At 41.8% G+C, this 17,823-nt stretch overlaps 1 protein-coding gene across 1 annotated transcript in view; it reads left to right on the plus strand.

Annotated features, from left to right (window-relative positions):
* LOC117519740 (zinc finger protein 271-like) overlaps nucleotides 1-17,823 on the plus strand; it is a 20,812-nt gene continuing 2,989 nt past the window's right edge. The window contains exon 1 of the mRNA XM_034180987.1: nucleotides 1-728. Within this exon, the coding sequence (XP_034036878.1) occupies nucleotides 111-728 (618 nt within the window). The 5' untranslated portion in view covers nucleotides 1-110. The remainder of the gene's footprint in view (nucleotides 729-17,823) is intronic.

Consider the following 17,823-nt stretch of genomic DNA (forward strand, 5'->3'; position numbering starts at 1 on the left):
ACTTGAAACAACACAAACTGACTCACAGTGAAGATGAACTGTACACCTGTGATCGATGTGGGAAAGCTTTCAACCGTGCGTCTGACCTTAAATCCCACCTGAGAATCCACATGAGGGTCAAACTACACAAATGTGACCAGTGTGATAGAGATTTCTATTCATTATCTGGTTTGAAACAACACCAACTTGTACACAGTGGAGATAAACCACATGTCTGTACCACATGTGGGAGAGCTTTCAGCCTGCTATCAACCCTAAATTCACACCTGCTCATCCACAGTGAAGATAAACCGTATACTTGTGACCAATGTGGGAAGAGTTTCCGTCGTCCTACTTCATTTAAGAATCACCAGCGGATCCACAGCAGAGACACAACGTACGCTTGTGACCAGTGTGGGAAGGTATTGTATTCACTGCGTTCACTGACGTCTCACCAGCGCATCCACTCTGGAGAGAAACCGTACCACTGCCGATTCTGTGACAAGAACTTCACAAGGTTATCCTCATGGATAATTCATGAGCGTATTCACACTGGAGAGAAACCATACAGCTGTGACCAGTGTGACAAGAGTTTCAGTCAGAAGTATGCCTATGTGGTGCACAGACGTATGCACACTGGCGAGAAACTCTATCAGTGCCGGCACTGTGTGAAAAGTTTTGTTTCCCTTTCCAGACTCTCCAGACATGAACGCACCCACACTGGGAACAACAGTACTGGTGTGGAGAATGTAAAAAAAGCTTCTCCAGCTTAGATCACTGGAAAGCACCAGAAACGTCTAAAGAAAAGAAGAGATGCTCCTCTATGTGCATCGTCAAACTAGACTGGTAGAATGTTTTGGTGATGTCCTCAGCCTGAGTTAACAGCTGCTCCAGGAAAGGATTTATTTAGCTCTGTTAGGTCACCGAATGGAGCATCCCCTTCTGAATAATTGACATCTCAAGAATTGGGAGGATGGAAACAAAAAGTGCTAATGAACAACCTGTAAATGAAGACAACACGGAGTACAGCCCACCTTTGCAGGTACAAGATGTTGACGCTAATGCTAACCTGTATAGGAAAGATGCTGTAAGCCTAGGTAAAGTTTTGGAGGACAAACAGGACTTTCACAAAGACATTAACTAATACCTTTGTGATATGTATTAAGAGTGAGCCCTCCAATGTTAGTTGAACAATAACAGACACCTTGAAGTTGTAAAATCACACTTAAATATGGAGCAGGAGTTAAGATGATAAAACTCACATATAAAATGATAACTGCTCACCAACACGTGAGGTCCAGATGGGAGAAGATAAGAATATATAATGCTCTTGAAGAAGCAGTGGAATTGACGATTTTGTGGAAAATTTAACGGGGATACACTTGAACTTTCTCCCTGGAAGGGGCTTCTTGCACTATTCACTCATGTTGAAGCATGAGACCGTGTTGAAGCAGAACAAGATCTGCTTCCAGAAAGTTTTCCCACCAAACTCTTGATACTCTATGATGAGAAGTTGCAGTTGTAGCAGACTGGAGGAGGCGACTATCAACCAAGTAAACCACCTGTCAGTCAACAGACTAAAAGAGTGAGCCTGGCTGAGCACTTCCCTCTTCCTGGGACACGGCGCAAAGTGCAACAGCCGGGCAGTGAGTGAAGGAAAGGTGCCGGTGGGAAACTGTCACATGAACTGTGCTTGTGAAAGGTTTTCCAATCTGATGTAGGTGCTCAGCCTGTTTTTCAGAAAATGGGTTTCATCCCCTCCAGAAGATCTTTAAGCTGGCAAGTCACTACATGATGATACGATTGTGTGGTTAACGTAGCGCAGATTTGTATTTCTGAAGGAGCCCAGAATGCAGTGTGCCTGTGTCCGCGCGGCAAAGGATGTGCATTTTGTCTGGTGCTTTTTGCTGGGACGGAAACATACGCAGCAGTGCCATGTTTTATTTACCATTCAAATGCTGTGCACAAAAGATCAAATTATGTCCCACATTTGATTACTTTGTGTGCACGTGATAAATGGGCTGTGCCAAGTTGGGGAATGCAGAGATGTGAGGAAAAAAAACGTCCTGAGTGATTGATATTATTGAGTCTTGATCTGGTTTATGACAAGCATGGAAATACATTTCTTGAGCACAAAACAGATTTCATTTGCTCAAAGCGAAAAGTGTGAAACGGCACCTCAACTTTTCCAGTGACTTGGCCGTATGCACTGTCACATTATTTCACTATTTATCTCATGCACACAGCTGAATCAAACCATGGGAGCAACTATGTCGCCTACATGCAATAAGGTTTGGGGAGCTTTTCCCCCTTATATTGTCCCCTCTACTAGAACCCGACTGATATACTGGTTGGCCAATAATATCAGCTGATATGAGCCTTCCACCAACATATTGGTATCAGCATTATTTTTGCCAAAATAACTTTATTTTTCTGAATTAACAAAGCAGAAAAACACTTTGGTTGTTGAAAATGATCATTTTATAGTTTGTCCAGCAGAGGGCACTTTGACAGCATTGTTTACAATGCTGTTGTGATGGAGACCAGCAGGAGTCGCTGTGCACATGGTAGTCAGTAGGCCTCACTCCCGTGGCAGCTAAAGGATTCTTTGGCCACAGGCCAGAGCCCAGGTTTTAGCTGACTGTCAAGCATGTCTGGGACCCCCTCACCCTTTGGTTACTGCAACAGACAGAGGCTAAGCAACCAGCTGCAATTCATTTTCTGCCAGAGTGAGTGTTTTACAATGAGAAGAGACAAATGGTTGCTGTGCTGCCAGCGAAGCCAGCCAAAATAAACTCTACGAGTATTTTATGCAAATGCTGAGCAAAGCAACATGGTGATTACCAATCCAATTGAAGGCAGCTTGACGTACGTCTGTTGGTTATATTTACAATAATAATAAAGGATTATTAACCTAGCGCGAGGTCTGCATTGGAAAATATCAGACTGAGGAGTTGACAGTAGGGACCGAGTGCAGTGAGTTCCGTGCAAAAAACGCCAAGGTAACGGTCTCATATGGATCATATCAGACTGGAAATCAGCCAGAGTGCGCGTGCTGTCGTAACCATATAATATCATTTCTAACTTTTAAACAGTAAATATAAAGCATAAATTAGACTTCTTTGACATGAGAGTTTAATAATGATGATTTTTTTGAATGTATATATCAGTAGATATCGGTATCAAAAATTTTCCCCTCATATCTGTCTTGTATTTGTCCCCCCCAAAAAATCCATATCAGTCGGGCTCTACCCTCTGCTGCCACCCTGAGCTGTGGACCCCTTCATGTGCACACATGGAATTTGGGTCCTTTAAACGTGTGCAGCGTCTTCATGCATCACCAACTCACTTTACAACTTTGTGGAAGTGTTGTGCACTTTGGTCACGAGTGAGTGCATCATATTTTTATCTGGTCTGTTTTGATCAGGTGCACGTGTGCATCCCTGTCTGTGCAATATCTATTTAAATCCATGCAGTGCACATAAAGATGTAATATGGGAATGCCGCAACTGTGTGCTGGAACTATTTCGTGGTAGTCGCATCTCTCCAAGATGCATGTTCATATCGCAGTTGCTGCGCACACAATGCAACATGGCGCACTTTTCTTTATGATCCTGCTTTTAAAGCACATTTGCATCGCATCATTGTGTAGTGTATGGTCGGCTTTGCAGACTTCTTTTCTTTGACAGTTTATCTCGACTTCTTTGTGTTTGAGAACAAACTGACCGGCAAAAAGTTGAGGCACATTTGTCTTCTGTGTGTGTGACGAGAACAGTCGTCACACTGTGCCATCTGCGTTTCTCCCAGCGGGCTGAGAACTGTCAACTGTGTCGGAACCATAATGAAGAAAAGGCGAATCATCAAGCAACATTTTAATCATCTTCTCCACCGTGGTCCAGCACACAGGAAAAGGCCAAGGACAAATGGTAAATGGGCTGCATTTATAGCGCTTTTCCATCTGCATCAGACGCTCAAAGTACTTTACAGTTTACATTCACCCCTATGTCAGGGTGCTGCCATACAAGGCGCTCACTACACACTCTGAGATTAAAGTCCTTGCCGAAGGGCCCTTAGTGATTTTCCAGTCAGGTGGGGATTTGAACCGAGGATCTTCTGGTCTCAAGCCCAACACCTTAACCACTACACCATCACCTCACCGTGGACCCATCCACATTTCATGTGGGGTTGACCATGGGGGCTCCATAGTTTGGTGGATGTGGCGTTTTGTGGAACTGCGCATGATCCCAGACTTGACATGTCTTGACTAAGACTCACCCTCAAGATAAACAAAAGTGGGATGTTTAATGGCTTTTGGTGGAAGAAGGTGACATTTTTGGAAGGTCATACACTACAAATTTGCAGCAAAATGTGAGACCAGTACAAACAAACTACAGACACAGAAAATCATATATATATATTATTGAGGCTAGAGGTTTATTATCTGTAAATGTAGAATTCTTTAACATTTTGTCAATCTGCTGAATGTTTTTGAGGCTGTAAGTTATTTCTAGTCATTTCTTCATTTCATTAACCCTCAAGCAACCAAGTGCAGTCATTTATGACCCCGAGCATATATTTTTGTGCACCATTTTTCTAATTTTAATTGGAAAAACATTTTCTACCATGAATTTGTCAGTCTGTTTGTCCTGCATTTGTTCATAGAATTTTGCAAGGATCGGCCGATCCCTGTGGCAAGTATAATCCAAACTTGTGTGGGGTCACTTATGACCCCCGGGAAGATCTGTGAGATTTTTTTGACATTATAGCTTCAGTTGGTATTGTAATTTGCCAACTCTAATCATTATATTTTACTGTTTTGCAGGGAAGCCAACAGGCCTAGAATAGCAAGATTTACAGCTGCATTGAGAAACATTGAGACTGATTCTTGATGCCCAGAGTGAGGATGAAATAGCTCATGATTCAATGATTCATTCATTGAGATTTAGGTTAAAGTATTGGCATATTTTCTAGTCACTGGTTCTTCTATATTTGATGCTATAATTATTCTACCATATTATTTGCTAAAATAGCTTGGTCGCTTGAGAGTTAAGTGTACATGATTGTTTGATGCTGTCATTCACATAGCAAGATGCTTCAGATTGATGTTGATGGTGGAGGGCCGAATTATGGACAAACTGGCAGGAGTAAGGTAGAATTTGACCCAACTCCCCCCCCCCCCCCCCCCCCCAATTCTGACCTCCCTTCAAAGCCACGCTTCCATGGCACATCAGTGCACACTGCCTGATGACTGCTGCAGGATGAGATGGTGAGGGAGAGTGCCTTAGGGCACCATTTCATTTGCTCATCTTTACATAAAGCGACGACAACCAGTAGGAAAAATGAGTCAAGAGTAGTGTACATTTACAGAGTGAGGTAACACCCACCACCACCACCCTGCACTGGTCGAGAAGGTTTGCAGTGAGTGGAAGAGGAGAGAAGGAATACTGGAGGGGGAAAACCCTAACCCTAACTCCTGGAATGAATAATTGACTGAAGCAGGCAAGAGTGTTCTTTATTTATGTTTTATTTAGTGTTAGAGCATCTTATTTATGATTGCTGTCAGGGTTTAAATTTTTTTAAAAACTTAAAAAAAAAAAAAACAAAAAAAAAAGCTCTTCTAAATCAGACACGAGCAGCGCTTCAGTTCTTCTTCTGGATTATTATTGAGAATTCAGTTGAACAGATTGAAGTTGTAAATTTGAAATGCTCCTACAACCCCAGTTCCAGTGAAGTTGGGACATTGTTGTAAAATGTAAATAAAAACAGAATACAATGATTTGCAAATCCTCTTCAACCTATATTCAGTTGAATACACACAAAGACGAGATGTTTAATGTTCAAACTGATAAACTTTGTTTTTGTGCAAATATTTGCTCATTTTGAAATGGATGCCTGCAACATGTTTCAAAAAGCTGGGACAGTGGTATGTTTACCACTGTGTTACATCACCTTTCCTTCTAACACACTCAATAAGCATTTGGGAACTGAGGACACTAATTGTTGAAGCTTTGTAGGTGGAATTCTTTCCCAATCTTGCTTGATGTAGGACTTCAGGTGTTCACAGTCCGGGGTCTCCTTTGTCGTATTTTGCGCTTCATAATACGCCACACATTTTCAATAGGCGACAGGTCTGGACTGCAGGCCAGGCCAGTCTAGTACCTGCACTCTTTTACTATGAAGCCATGCTGTTGTAACACGTGCAGAATGTGGCTTGGCATTGTCTTGCTGAAATAAGCAGGGATGTCCATGAAAAAGACGTTGCTTGGATGGCAGCATGTGTTGCTCCAAAACCTGGATGTACCTTTCAGCATTGATGGTGCTATCACAGATGTGTAAGTTGCCCATGCCATGGGCACTAACACACCCCCATACCATCACAGATGCTGGCTTTTGAACTTTGCACTGGTAACAATCTGGATGGTCTTTTTCCTCTTTTGTCCGGAGGACATGACGTCCATGATTTTCCAAAAACAATTTGAATGTGGACTCATCAGACCACAGCGCACTTTTCCACTTTGTGTCTGTCCATTTCAAATTAGCTTGGCCCAGAGAAGGTGGCAGCATTTCTGGATGTTGTTGATGTTTGGCTTTTGCTTTTCATGGTAGAGTTTAACTTGCACTTGTAGATGTAGCGACGAACTGCGTTAACTGACAGTGGTTTTCTGAAGTGTTCCTGAGCCCACACGGTAAGATTCTTACACAATGATGTCGGTTTTTAATTAAGTGCCGCCTGAGGGATCGAAAGTCACGGGCATTCAATGTTGGTTTTCGGTCTTGCCGCTCAAGTTCTCCAGATTCTCTGAATCTTCTGATTATATAATATATGGACTGTAGATGATGGAATCCTTAAATTCCTTGAATTTGAATGTTGAGAAACATTGTTCTTAAACTGTTGGACTATTTTTTTTTCCACACAGTTGTTCACAGAGTGGTTATCCTCGCCCCATCTTGCTTGTGAACGGCTGAGCCTTTTGAGGATGCTCCTTTTATACCCAATCATGACACTCACCTGTTTCCAATTAGGTGTTCTTGACCATTCATCAACTTTCCCAGTCTTTTGTTTCCCTATCTCAGTTTTTTTAAAACATGTTGCAGGCATCCATTTCAAAATGAGCAAATATTTGCACAAAACAATAAAGTTTATCAGTTTGAACATTAAATATCTTGTCTTTGTGGTGTATTCAATTGAATACAGGTTGAAGAGGATTTGCAATCATTGTATTCTGTTTTTATTTACATTTTACACAATGTCCCACTTCAGTGGAATTGTGGTTGTAAATTTCCTGACTCTGTTCCCAGCTGTGCACTGTCTTACACACCTGCAGCAGTAGGTCCTCCTACAGAGTTGGGCTTTCCAAAAATGAGAGAGAGGAACAGTATGTCCCACAATTTTTCCACTCACTCAAAAACAAATAATTAACCTGTTAACTTAGTCCATAGTGAAATTGTGCTACTTTGCTCTTTCAACATTAATCCTAAAGAAATATAACTTGTATTTACATTTAGTTGGTATTAAAATTTGCATGGAAACCTGAAGAAAGTTATTCATACTGTACCTGTCAGACTCTGCCTGGTAAGGGGTCCGACAGGTGCAGTGTCACTGTTTGAACGGCCCGTCAGGTGGTTCTATTTTTATGGTTACTACTAAATATTATAATCAAAAGAAAAACACGTTTTTAAATGATTTTAAAAAAAATTCAAGCCTGTAATTATTTTCCATATAATCATGTGAACAGGGGTGCTGGAAGTAGGGGTGCTGAGGGGGCTGCTGCACCCCCTGGTGCTGAGACACTATAGTTACAAAGGAAATGAGTTTAATGAACACATCAATTTAAACTTTTTTATTTTAATAGTAGCTCCAAAAACCAACTTTTTGTAATTAAATTTTATTTCATTTTAGAATATGTGTTGCATCATCTATAGCTCAATTACAGGGCATATTTTATTGTTCAGAGGTTTTTTCTGTTTTATGTACTTGTATGATTTTCATTTTAATTATTAACTAGTGGTAGTTATTTTTTATTTTTGTTCTGTGTAGCACTTTGTCAGTATTACATGCTATATAAACACAGTTACTATTATTTTTATTATCATACATATGCTATGCTGTTTTGACATGCATCAGTTTGGTTTTCAGGGTTGTTGTCTATTACACAGCAAGACTAATTCTCAAATTCGGAAGTGTGAATGTATCTGCAAAGTGAGTGGGTTTGGTTTCCCAGGATGAGGTAAAGTGCACTAAATCTGCAAATGTTGTGCAGCATTAAATATTGTGATTATGTAGCCTTGAATCTCTCCTCAGCGCCCCCACCTCTGATGGACTTCCAGCGTCCTTGTATGTGAAACAAAAACAAGTTTGTAGTCTGTATGGAAGCTTTTAATGTTCGAATCACTGAGTGTATTGATTTGACAGCCAGTGCTAAAGTAAAACCTTCAATCATATGTACTGTATATCTCCACGGCTTTGCTGTAGAATGAATGGAACTCCTATGTTATTAGTTAAGTTATTAGTTAATGTGAAGCACATTTTACCATTAAAATTGCATGTTAACCATTAATAAATGGCCTTGAGCGCATTTCTTTTATAGGTGACTGTTGCATGCATTTCGCACAGGGTTATTTAGATGGTGTTAGATTTGTTTCTTTGCTGACAGCTTCATGTCCGCTATGCTTCACACCACTGAAGATGCTACATTTCACAAAAGTGACGATTCTCAAACTTGATAGTATCGATGTGAATCTTTCAGTATCTCAAGATTCAAGTCTGATTCATGGGGTCACGGTTTGATTCAAAATTGATTTTTTTTTTTCCCTCCCCCCCAAAAAAAAACAAAAACAATTGTACTCTGGTCAGTTCCTGTTGTTGCCACTGTAGCTGTCGACTTCTTCAACTTGTGGTAACGATGTGCCGGAGTATTTCTTTTGTTTCTGAGTTGCTGACCTTCATTTTGTACATCTTACATGTTAAATTGGTCATGTGATGCGCCTTCTTTCCCGTGATATTATAGAATCCACAGTGCGCCCAAGCACATTGCTTTAATGTTGATATAGCTGGTTGAATTTTTGCTGCTCCATGCTAATGAGCCGAGGTAACTTATCGCAGGGCAAACTGTCGTATGGATGCTGAGAAGGACGGCAACAACTCCAGGCAATGAGGAGAAATGGAATCAAAACGGAGACAATAATATTTTGATTATTCAAAGTTTTTAATTTATTGTAAATCCTTAAGGATAAAAAAAAAATGTAATTCTGACATGTTTATTTTTTTCCTCTCTCTCTCTCTCTTCCCCGACACCCCTACTTCTTAGTTTGCACTAGCAACTCCTAGACATTATATAGGGGAGCAGCCATTGATTCCTCTTCTTTTTTTTCTCAATATTATGCCTGTGTTGCAAAATGCACAAGATGAAGTTTGTCCCCCTTTGGGCTGCTGTATCAACATGGTAGCCTCCATGAGGGGCCCCACTCCCACATAGATATGAACGTCTCAATCTGAGCTCACAAAAACATTGATTTACTGTTAAATTATACACTAACGGACATATCGTTATGAATACTACATTTCATTTCTACAAATAAACGCCCCTGAAGCCTGCCCCCAGTGCCTTTACAGTAAGTCTCTTCAGCTGCTCCCGTGTTTTCACTCAGGGTCACCACTACAGATGTTTTGGCACAGGTTTTATGCCGGTTGCCCTTCCTGGCGCAATGCCACGTTACATGGAGAAATGTTGCAGGGGTGGCGTTTGCACCAAGAATCTTCTGCACTGTAACCAAACAAACTAACCACTTGGCCACCAACCTGCTTACCTTTAAAGTGTCTATACGCAAAGGAATTGACTGAACTTCTGAAATATGACTTTAAAGACATTGAGTCATAAGGTTTTTTCACTTTCTTTCAGAATTGTCAAACATTTATGAAATAATCCCAGTGCAACTTTTCATCTATGATGTCATAAAGAGTAATATTGACTGCAATTTACAGCAAAAGAATCAGTCTGAACAGGTTTGAGCTTCATTAAAAACTGTCTTATTCAGCTCTGAAATTTGAGATTCTGATAGATTCCACTGAAGGTCAGTGAATCCCGTATTTTAGGACATAACGCTTATTTAAACACGCAAAACAAGAAATACAGGCCTATCATCACGTTGCATGTCTGATACGAATTGCAGGATTCTGTTGAACACTGGAGGGCGCTGTTTGTACTCAAATGACCTGGAATTCGAGTGTCAGATGTTTGAAAAAGTACTTTTAAAATGCTCTCAACTTTTATGTTTAATAAAGCATTTTTATTATTATTATTGCTCTTTACGTTTTATGTTGTGCCACAACGAGCGTTTAGAAGCATTACAGCCACCTGCTGTGTTGAAAGTGTTAACCAGAGTTAATGCCCCGTTAATCTGCAGTTAATAATAAATGCCATGCAACAACTCATTACCTTTTAAAATACCAAAACAAAAACATTTAAACACGATCTACCTGTCAAATTTAACTTGAGTAGCTCTAATATGATGGTTACTATATTTATAAAAAAAAAAAATCACTTGAATCCAGTGGAATCACAGAGAATTAAAACTCATGGAGTTCAGGAGGCCATAGCAGTTGAAATTAAGTTACGAGGGTTGGACAAGCAGCTGATCGTGGCTGTGTATAGAAGCCCAAACAGTCCATCTGACAATAACAGTAAGATGAATGAAATGATACAAGAATTACACCTGAGTAGTTATAGTCATATTCTTCTTTAGGGAGATTTCAACTATCCAGAACTTGAGTGGAGTGGGGGTGGGTCAGTAGGCAGCTACTCCCAAAGTGCCTCATCATTTATTGATGCTGTCAATGATTCCTTCCTGTACCAGCATGTTGAATTCCCTATACGGTATAGACCAAATCAGACTCAAAATATTTTAGATCTTATTTTTACTAATGAGGAATCAATGGTGGAGCAGGTGACGGGTAGCGCACCACGTGGCAGGAGTGATCATGTAGTGATCAACATCAAATTGAGGTGTTAGTTGAAGTGGCTGATATTGTGGTAACTCGCCACCAATATGAGAAAGTAGACTTTGACAAAATGAACAAATCCCTCAACTATGACTGGGGCACCTTGTTTAAGAATAGAAGTACTGAAGAGAGATGGCAGATTTTTCTTGAGAAAATAAAGCAGGTTATGGAGGAACATGTATCATTGAAGAAGCATACGACATCAGAGGCAGGCAGACCCTTGTGGTTAAACCGGGGAACCATCCATTCAGTACAGCGTAAGCATAAGGCATGGACAAAACTGCAGGAGTTGCGAACTGATGAGGCCAGAAGAAATATGCAAGAGCTAGAAATCAAGCTAGGTGGGCCACTCGGAAGGCAGTCAGAGAATTTGAAAAGTCAGTTGCAATAAACATAAAGATAAACCTGAAATTTTTTTGTAAGTATGTTCATTCAAAAACTAAGATTAGACAATCAGTGTCTAACTTGTATATGGAAAACGGCACTCTTACCAAGACTGATCATGAAAAGACCCAGGTTCTGAACAAGTTCTTTACAAGTGTCTTCACAAAGGAGGACCTTACCAATGTCCCTAGCATCAATGATCACGAGGGAATAATGGAGCTGGACACCTTCCAGATCACTGAAGAAGAAGTACAGAAGAAACTAAGCAAATTAAAACCTAGTAAGTCACCTGGACCTGATGGTTTACACCCGAGGCTTCTGAAGGAACCGGCACCTTCTTTATCACACTCACTAAACTTGTTATTCCAGTCTTCACTAAATGAGGGGGTGCTCCCAAGAGACTGGTTGGTGGCCCATGTCTCCCCAATTTATAAGAAAGGTGCAAAAACTGAAGCTGGAAATTATAGACCAGTCAGCCTGACATCAGTTCTATGCAAAGTAATGGAGGGCTGTGTACGTGATCAAGTAGTGAAGCACATGACGGAAAATGACTTGTTCAGCCCACACCAACATGGGTTTATGGCAGGCCGATCAACCATGACACAGCTTCTGGAGACGACTGAATTTTGGTCGCAATCATTGGATGAAGGGATCTTCTTTGTCTTTCGGCTGTTCCCGTTAGGGGTCGCCACAGCAGATCAATCGTTTCCATCTCACCCTGTCCTCTGTATCTTCCTCTGTCACACCAACCACCTGCATGTCCTCTCTCAGCACATCCATGAACCTCCTCTTTGGTCTCCCTCTTCTCCTCCTGCCTGGTGGCTCCATCCTCAGCATCCTTCTCCCTATATACCCTGGGTCCCTCCTCTGCACATGTCCAAACCATCTCAATCTCTCCTCTCTGACTTTGTCTCCAAACCGTCCCACCTGAGCTGTCCCTCTGATATGTTCATTCCTAATCTTGTCCATTCTTGTCACTCCCAAAGAGAATCTCAACATCTTCAGCTCTGTCACCTCCAGCTCTGCCTCCTGTCTTTTTGTTAGTGCCACTGTCTCTAAACCGTACAACATAGCTGGTCTCACTACTGTTTTGTAAACTTTCCCCTTCACCCTTGCTGATATTCTTCGGTCACAAATCATTCCTGCCACCTTTCTCCACCCACTCCACCCTGCCTGCACTCTCTTCTTCACCTCTCTACCACACTCTCCATTACTTTGAACAGTTGACCCCAAATATTTAAACTCATCTTCTTTCACCACTTCTACTCCTTGTAACTGCACTATTCCACTGGGCTCCCTCTCATTCACACACATGTACTCAGTCTTGCTTCTACTGACTTTCATTCCCCTTCTCTCCAAAGCATATCTCCACTTCTCCAGACTAGACTCTACTTGCTCTCTACTCTCACTACAGATCACAATGTCATCTGCAAACATCATAGTCCATGGGGACTCCTGTCTGCTCTCATCCGTCAACCTGTCCATCACCACTGCAAACAAGAAAGGACTCAGAGCTGATCCTTGGTGTAATCCCACCTCCACCTTGAATGAGTCTGTCATTCCGACTGCGCATCTCACCGCTGTCACACTATTCTTGTACATGTCCTGCACTACCCTAACATACTTCTCTGCCACTCCAGACTTCCTCATACAATACCGCAACTCTTCTCTTGGCACCCTATCATAAGCTTTTTCTAAGTCCACAAACACACAATGTAACTCTTTCTGTCCTTCTCTGTACTTTTCCAACAGTATTCTCAGAGCAAACATTGCATCTGTAGTGCTCTTTCTCGGCATGAAAACATATTGCTGCTCACCTGTTTTCTAAGCCTAGCTTCTACTACTCTTTCCCATAACTTCATGCTGTGGCTGATCAGCTTTATGCCTCTGTAGTTACTGCAGCTCTGCACATCACCCTTGTTCTTGAAAATAGAAACCAGCACACTTCGTCTCCACTCCTCAGGCATGCTCTCACTTTCCAAGATTTTATTAAACAATCTGGTTAGAACTCTACTGCCATCTCTCCTAGACATTTCTATGCCTCCACTGGAATATCATCTGGACTGACTGCCTTTCTACTCTTCATCCTCTTCATAGCAGCCCTCACTTCTTCCTTGCTAATCTCTTGTACTTCCTGATTTACTCTCACCACATCATCCAGCCTTTTCTCTCGCTCATTTTCTTTATTCATCAACTCTTCAAAATATTCCCTCCACCTTCTCAGCACACACTCCTCACTTGTCAGCACATTACCAAGTGCATCTTTTACCACCCTAACCTGCTGCACATCCTTTCCAGCTCTGTCCCTTTGTCTGGCCAATCGGTACAAGTCCTTTTCTCCTTCCTTACTATTCAACTTCTTGTACAGCTCGCAATATGCCTTTTCCTTTACTTTTGCCACTTCTCTTTTTGCCTTACGCCGCATCTCCTTGTACTCCTGTCTACTTTCTTCATCTCTCCGACTATCCCAAAACTTTTTCGCCAACCTCTTTCTCCTTATGCTTTCCTGGACCTCTTCATTCCACCACCAAGTCTCCTTGTCTTCCTTCCACTGTCCAGATGTCATACCCAGTACTGTCCTAGCTGTCTCCCTCACCACATCTGCAGTACTTTTCCAGTTGTCCAAAATTGCTTCCCCTCCAACCAGTGCTTCTCTCACCTGCTCACTAAATTTCACACAACAGTCTTCCTCCTTCAGCTTCCACCATCTGATCCTTTGTTGAGCTCTCACTCTCTTCTTCTTCTTTACCTCTAAAGTCATCCTACAAACAACCATCCTGTGCTGTCTAGTGACACTCTCTCCTGCTACCACCTTACAGTCTGTGATTTCTTTTAGCTTGCATCTCCTATAAAGAATGTAGTCCACCTGTGTGCACCTTCCTACACTCTTATATGTTACCCTGTGCTCCTCCCTTTTCTTAAAGTAGGTATTCACCACAGCCATTTCCATCCTTTTTGCAAAATCAACTACCATCTGTCCTTCCCCATTCCTATCCTTGATACCATATCTACCCATTACTTCCTCATCACCTGTGTTCCCTTCAACAACATGCCCATTGAAGTCTGCTCCTATCACCACTCTTTCATGCTTGGGCACACTCTCCACCACCTCATCTAACACACTCCAGAAATCTTCTTTCTCCTTCATCTCACAACCTACCTGTGGGGCATATGCACTGATGATATTCATCATCACCCCTTCAATTTCCAACTTCACACTCATCACCCTGTCAGACACTCGCTTAACCTCCAACACACTTTTAACATACGCTTCCTTTAAAATGACCTCAACACCATTTCTCTTCCTGTCCTCACCATGGTACAACAACTTGTACCCACTGCCGATGCTCCTGCTCTTACTTCCCTTCCACTTGGTCTGTTGCACACACAATATGTCTACCTTTTTCCTCTCCATCATATCAGCCAGCTCTCTCCCTTTACCAGTCATACTACCAACATTCAAAGTCCCCACTCTCATTTCCACCCTTCTAGTTTTCTTCTTCTCCCACTGTTCGTGGCAACATTTTCCTCCTCTTCTTCGTCGTCTTCGCCCAGCAGTAGCCCAATTTCCACCGGCACCCTGTTGGGCAATAGCAACGGTGGCGGACGTTGTTAACCCGGGCCGCGACCGATCCGGTATGAGAATTCGATTCTGAGTCTGCATAGTTCGGTTGGCTTGTTTTATGCCGGATGCCCTTCCTGACGCAACCCTCCTCATTTATCCGGGCTTGGGACCGGCACTCAGAATGTACTGGCTGCACACCCCATGTGGCTGAGTTGGATGAAGGGATAGGAGTTGATATTGCATACTTGGACTTCCAAAAAGCTTTTGACTCCGTTCCCCATCAACTCTTGCTGAAAAAGATACTCAGCTATAAGATTACGGGGAAAGTATACTCTTGGATTGAAGCATTCCTGTCAAATCGCCAGCAGTGGGTTATAATAAATGGAGCAGAGTCAGACTGGGCAGGGGTAACCAGTGGCATTCCACAAGGGAGTGTCTTGGGTCTGGTGCTTTTCATACTCTTTATTAATGATATGCCAAGTGAAACTGTGTGCCCAATTAAGCTGTTTGCAGATGACACAAAAATATAGAGTTAAGAATATGGAAGACTGTGACAAAATCCAAGAAGATCTGGAGAAACTACAAGACTGCGCAAACCGGTGGCAGTTGCGCTTCCATCCCAAGAAATGTACCATCTTACAAGTGGGTGCTAATTATCCAGATTACAGGTATTACATGATGGATGGGAACACAAAGGTGGAGTTATCCAAGTCAGAGCATGAGAAGGACCTAGGTGTATATGTAGACGCTTCCCTTAAGTTCGATTACCATATTAGCATGATTGTCAAAAAGGCAAACCAAATGACAGGACTATTGTGGAGGTCATTCAACTATATGGACAAAGCCATGTTCAAAATACTGTATAAGACAATAATAAGATCTCACTTGGAGTATGTGGCACCTGTTTGGTCACCGCATACATGGAAGCTAGCTGAGGAAATGGAGAAGGTACAGAGAAGAGCAACTAAAAGGGTGCCAGGACTCAGGGATCTCTCTTATGAGCAGAGGTTAAGAAAGCTCAAGCTTCCTACTCTTGTATACAGGAGACTGAGGGGAGACCTGATTAATACATACAAGTACCATACAGGCAAATATGATGTGAACTCATGTTTACTACCATTGGAGGACGACAGAAGAACTGGAGGCCATGATAAGAAGCTGAGGAAGATGTACAGCCGAACAGATAAGAGACGGTACTTCTTCACTCAACGAGTAGGTGCCTGGTGGAATATCTTCCTCAAGAAGTGATAGATCCACCCACGACAAACTCATTTAAAAGCCGACTGGATGATTATTTCAAGGATCACCCTATGGTCTACAACTACAGGGCGCTCGACTGTCCAGTCAACCCACATATGACGGTGGACCAGGTCTAAGAGCAGCAGTTTTCCGATAGGAATCCTTGTGGATTCCTTCCAAGCCGAAGAGGATATGTATATGTATGTATGTATGTATGATTTTAAAAACCCCGTTTACTTAAATATTTAATATGCGTATGAAGTTAAAGTAATTAACAACAACAAAACTATACCTTTTTTAAAAACATCGGACTTTTAAAACGGACGGACCGACCGGATGTGGAGCGCTTCAGAAAAATACGTCCCGCTGAGGTGGTTCGAAGGTAAAATAGTGAATTTTTTTCAATGTTTGAATTATTTTACTCGTAGTTGGCTTTGTTTATTTTTAGCGAGAAGAGTCGCGTTACGTTGAGCTGTAGATAAAATGGAAAGACTCGTTGAACCATTTGATTGAGATGACAAACCAAAACTTTGAACAAGCTCAAAATATAAAAATGTTACTTTTTTTTTAAACATCTCAGAAATTCTTGTGTTGATGTTAAGCCCACCTTGATATTACAGACTTATGCTCTAGTTGCAGTAAATTATGTTAAAATGTTTAATTTGTCTTTTGCTTCGAAAGACTCGTGATCACTGATTCGAACCCTGGAGTCTTCAGGATGTTCTGAAGTGTTTTTTGTTCTTTAAAAGCAACCAGCTCAACGTTTTCCTTAGTTTTTCACCTGTGACGAAATAGAAGTCCTTTATGACCCATTTCCTATATATATATAACTTTTGCAAACTAAATATTAGGATGTGAAGCCAAAACATCCTAATATTTCGTTTGGGGAGGTGATGGTCTAGTGGTTAAGGCATTGGGGTTGAGACCAGAAGGTCCTGGGTTCAAATCCCAGCTTGACTGGAAAATCACTAAGGGCCCTTGGGCAAGGTTCTTAATCCCCTATTGCTCCCGGTGTGTAGTGAGAGCCTTGTATGGCAGCAGCCTGACATCGGGGTGAATGTGAGGCATTATTTGTAAAGCGCTTTGAGCGTCTGATGCAGATGGAAAAGTGCTACCCCGATTTGATTGGAGGGCTTTAGTGTTGGCTGATACGTTAAAAATATGTAATAATTATTTAATTACTTTAATAAGATGTTCGTATGTAGATTAAACAGATGATACTTGTCTCAAACTAACAACCAGGTAGTCAACCAATTAATCCCCACCTCTCCAAGATGAAATGTGGCCCTGTCCTGTGCCTTCAGTTCCCACCAGGCTAGCGTAATGCTGACATAAAGCTGACATAAAGCGTGATGCTGACATAAAGATGTCAGCATCACCAAACCCCTCTGTCCAGTGACATCATGACTCTTCCCGGGCATCTCTCAGTTTGAAAGACTGAGAGATATGTGTGTCACTGTTGCAATAAGTGAATGTCTCTACAGGTTCAACACTTTCCCCACATACAGATCCGCCTCTGACGGCTGAGTGCAGGAAGTCATTCAAAACCTGGATCCTAGACTTCATCCAGGACAGTTGCAAACTGAGATGCTCTTCCTCCTCACTCAGCCTTTCAAGTGCTGCAGTCATAGCATCCATTGATTCTGCAAAGGTCACA

This window comes from Thalassophryne amazonica, chromosome 1 (genome assembly GCF_902500255.1).
Source record: "Thalassophryne amazonica chromosome 1, fThaAma1.1, whole genome shotgun sequence".
Lineage (NCBI taxonomy): Eukaryota > Metazoa > Chordata > Actinopteri > Batrachoidiformes > Batrachoididae > Thalassophryne > Thalassophryne amazonica.